Consider the following 4,126-nt stretch of genomic DNA (forward strand, 5'->3'; position numbering starts at 1 on the left):
TATTTGAATGTTGGCCATTCTGACCAATTTGAAAGAATAGCATTGAATCATATACATTACCATATGTAAAATAGATGACTAGTGCAAGTTCACTGCATGAAGCAGGGCACCCAAAGCCAGTGTTCTGGGACAACATAGAGAGACAGGGTGAGGAGAGGGTGTGAGGGGATTCAGGATCTGGGAGATACAAGTATACCCATGGCCGATTTATGTTGATGTATGGCAAAAAATCATTAAAATATTGTAAACTAGTTATACTCCAATTAGTATAAATAAATGAATTTAAAAATAAAAGCAATTTAAAAATATTTTTTTCATCACACAATGCCTATTCTACTTATTTGGAACTTCAGTATCAGTCCTTCCAACGAATATTCAATATTGATTTCCTTTAGGATTGAATGGCTTGATCTCCTAACTCTCAAGAGCTTTCTCCAACACAACAAGATGCTACATCTGCTTTGGATAAATTCTTATTATATCTGTGTAGTTGTATACCAAAAATGTTTATGTGTTATGTGATTGAATAGAGGTGTGTATTTAAGATTATGTATCTTTGAAAATGAATATCAGAAATACATAGAAAAATACATATGCATATAAATATGTATATGAATATAAAGGATTTCGGTACCCATATATATGTTTTGCATGAATTTTGTGTGTCTGAAAAAATGTTAAGAATGTGTGGAAAATGAAGAGGCATTCTAGCAGGGCAGCTGAAGGGTAGAGTTAGAGAGTCTGACGGGGTGAAGTTGGCAAGAACCTGCAGAGGAAAGGACCTATCATCTCCAGATATTTAAATTTGGAAGGAAAGGAGAAGCTTGGTGTGCCTCCAAGGCAAGGGATGATATATGGCAGCATAGGGTTGAGGATAAAAGGGGTCAAACTTCATTAACAAGAAACTAAGATCCCAGTCCTGTACAGAAAGAGGGAGGAAAATACAGCGTCAATAGCACTGATGAAGGCATATGTCTCAGAGGGGGCCATCACCACCAACAAGGAGGCAGAATACAACTCTGAAGACACCACTACCTCCTCACCAATCGGAGCCCCGCTCTCTTGAATTAACTCCTCCTTAAAGGATCTGCCATTCCCAGCTCCTGCAAGCACTCAGCTCATCATCTGCCTATCCTGCTTGCACACAGACTCACCGCAAAGGAAGCTGCTAGGTGTCTGATTTGCACACGTGAAGACTGAGATCCGAGCAGTGGATGCCAGGAAAGGAAAGGCCATTGACAGGGAAGGGGGATGGGATGGATTCTTGCCAGAGATAAGGAGTGGAGGCAGCACCCAGCGAGGCTACGGTGGGAAGGGGGAGTGCAATGGGTAATAGGAAAGGGGCATAACCTTAGGAAGCAGGCAAGATATTGAAGATGAGCACAGGGAGGCGAGGGCACTGGGGGCCAAGAAAACGAGTGGAGGTAGACAGGGGGTGTGTGAGTAGCAGACTACTGGGGTGTTTTGAGCAGGACAACAGTGAGTGAGGGCATGTGGGTCACGGCTGTGGAGGGACAGAGGTTTTGCAGGGGATTCAGAGTGGGCACCAGTGGCGGTGACAGAGGCTGAGGTCTCTAAACAAGGACTTAGTCTGCACCCTCTTGCAGAGTTCCTAACCTCAGGCAGCACCACTGCTGCTGTCGCTGCTGTCGCTGCTACCGCTGCAGCCTTTCACCGCAGCCTCAGGGAACCTAGAAGGGAGAACACTTTTAGGCACATAGACAGGATTTCCAGCATTACTGCCATGCTCATGGGGAAATTTAAGGCGCTGGCGCAGGGCACATGGAGACGTCTCTGTCGGCAGAACTTCACCTTATGGCATATTCAGTGTTCCTCTCTTATCTTCTCTCCTCCTCCTGCAGACGTGAAAACCCCCAACTCACAGGAGGCCGAAGCGCAGCAAACCAGGGCTGTTGCAGGAAAGGCCACTGGGTCTGCAAACATGATGAAGAAAAAAGCCTCGCAAAAGAAGCAGAGAGGTAGACCTTCATTACAGCCCTGCAGGAATATTGTGGGCTGCAGAATTTCACACGGATGGAAGGAAGGTGATAAACGCATCACTCAGTGGAAAGGAACTGTTCTGGATCAGGTGCCTATAAATCCTGCTCTTTACATGGTGAAATATGATGGAATTGACTGTGTCTATGGACTGGAACTTCAGAGAGATGAAAGAGTTTTGTCTCTTAAAATTCTTTCTGACAGGGTGGCATCAACTCAAGTTAGTGATGCTAACCTGACAAATACCATAATTGGTAAAGCTGTGAAACATATGTTTGAGGATGAGCATGGTTCTAAGGATGAATGGAGAGGAATGGTGTTAGCCCAAGCACCTGTCATGAAAGCCTGGTTTTATATTACCTATGAGAAAGACCCTGTCTTGTACATGTACCAACTTCTAGATGATTATAAAGAAGGAGACCTCCGCATCGTGCCAGAGTCCAGTGAGTCTCCTCTCACAGAAAGGGAGCCAGGAGGAGTTGTAGATGGTCTGATAGGTAAACATGTGGAATATACCAAAGAAGATGGCTCCAAACGGATCGGAATGGTCATTCACCAAGTGGAAGCCAAACCCTCTGTGTATTTCATCAAGTTTGATGATGATTTCCATATCTATGTCTATGATTTGATGAAAAAGTCCTAACTGTCAGGATAAACTTTGCCACATTTGTGAAAACAAAATTGTACGTTGTAGACATGCAAAATAATGTTACTTTTCAATGTATTGAAAGCTTTAGGGTCCATGTTGATTCAACATCTTTGCCAGCATAACTATTGTCTTGTTCTAAGAAATACAAATGTATGTGGTCATGACATGCTGTGTGTAAAGAATTTGTCACGTTGAAAAGGTTGGGTGTGTTTGGGTGGATGGAACAGGAAAGGTTGGGTGGATGGAACACGATAGGAAGGAGAAGCTGTAAAATTCAGGCTGTGAATAAATTTCAGCTAGTAGCATAATCAGCCAAATAAAAACGGAATAGGACTTAGCTGGTTTGGGCTAGGGAGAGGAGAGGAGAGTGAACTAGAGATGGGCTGTAGGGAAAGGAAAAGAAAAGGTAGCTGCTTAAGAACGGATGTGGGAAGGGGCTGGAAATGGAGAGGCTCTTAAGGGGAGGGGGACCTAAGAGTGGGAGGCAGCCGACTAGAAGAGGGTGAAGGATAACAGAGAGAGAGTGAAATCTTGGGGCTAAGAGGAAAATGGACAGGATAAATTGAGTAAAAGGGACTCAAAGACGTTTGGAAGAGGTCCAGAGTAAGGGAGAGAAAGACAAAGTTGGCAGAGATCAGAGGAGGGAAAAAAGGGACACTCCAGAAGGGAAGGGACACAGAGGAAGGAGGAATTCTAAGAAGAAAGACTGACAAAGAGAATGAGAATAGAGAAAAAAGGGTATGAGGTGCAGAGCCTATGAGAGATGGAAAGACCCGAGAAAACTAGGCCCTCTGGCAGTATCCAAGTTGCCCTCCCTAGCTCTGTGCACAAAGGATGTGGCAACAAACAAACCACATGGATTGGAGCTTCCCTAGAGGGGAATGTTGACAGGACAGTCTCAAGAGTTAAGCAGGAACCAAGTTTATACTTAAAAGACTTTTATTATATCAGGGATATCATGTCACACCTGCTGAGCAGAGCCCAGCCCTCAGCTTAAACACACTGCATGGTGCTCCATAGCAGAGGGGCTGTGGGGAGTCTCCTCGTAGTTTCCAGAGGACCCAGGAGCAAGAAATCTCAGACATGAAGTTCTTGGTTCACTTCCCCTACACTGGATAAACAATTTTTTCAAGAATGAGTTAGTGGAGTTCTCAGATCATAAGAGATGTGCCACCTTGCATTTGGAAAGCATTTTATCCAGAAAAATGGAAACTTGCTTGATCCAGATATTGCACTCATCTCACTGTTCTTCATCCTCTGGGGCTGTGCCTTGCATCCTTACAGAAGAGAGGCAACAGAGGATTGAGCTTAATGTTTCTTTCCAGGGCATGGGGAATACTTGACTGCCCATGCTTCTCTCAGCCCCTGCCTGAAGCCACAGGTATCCCACCCCCGTCCCCCCAGCCTGTGCTTCACCAGATAGAGGTCTGCTGCCTCCAGAAATCCCATTCTGGCAATATCACAACAAAACCAGTGCCT

At 44.7% G+C, this 4,126-nt stretch overlaps 1 protein-coding gene across 1 annotated transcript; it reads left to right on the plus strand.

Moving 5' to 3' along the window:
- The first annotated feature begins 1,744 nt into the window (after window positions 1-1,744).
- Window positions 1,745-2,769, plus strand: LOC138930712 (spindlin-2-like). The gene has a single exon (XM_070291181.1). The coding sequence runs from the start codon at window positions 1,745-1,747 to the stop codon at window positions 2,639-2,641; it is 897 nt and encodes a 298-aa protein (XP_070147282.1). The 3' UTR covers window positions 2,642-2,769.
- Window positions 2,770-4,126: the final 1,357 nt, after the last annotated feature.

The sequence above is a fragment of the Ovis canadensis genome, chromosome X (assembly GCF_042477335.2).
Source record: "Ovis canadensis isolate MfBH-ARS-UI-01 breed Bighorn chromosome X, ARS-UI_OviCan_v2, whole genome shotgun sequence".
Taxonomy (NCBI): Eukaryota; Metazoa; Chordata; class Mammalia; order Artiodactyla; family Bovidae; genus Ovis; species Ovis canadensis.

Bases quoted from the DNA above. Each gene is read 5' to 3' on its own strand.
- LOC138930712 (XM_070291181.1), top strand. From the start codon at position 1,745: ATGCTCATGGGGAAATTTAAGGCGCTGGCGCAGGGCACATGGAGACGT.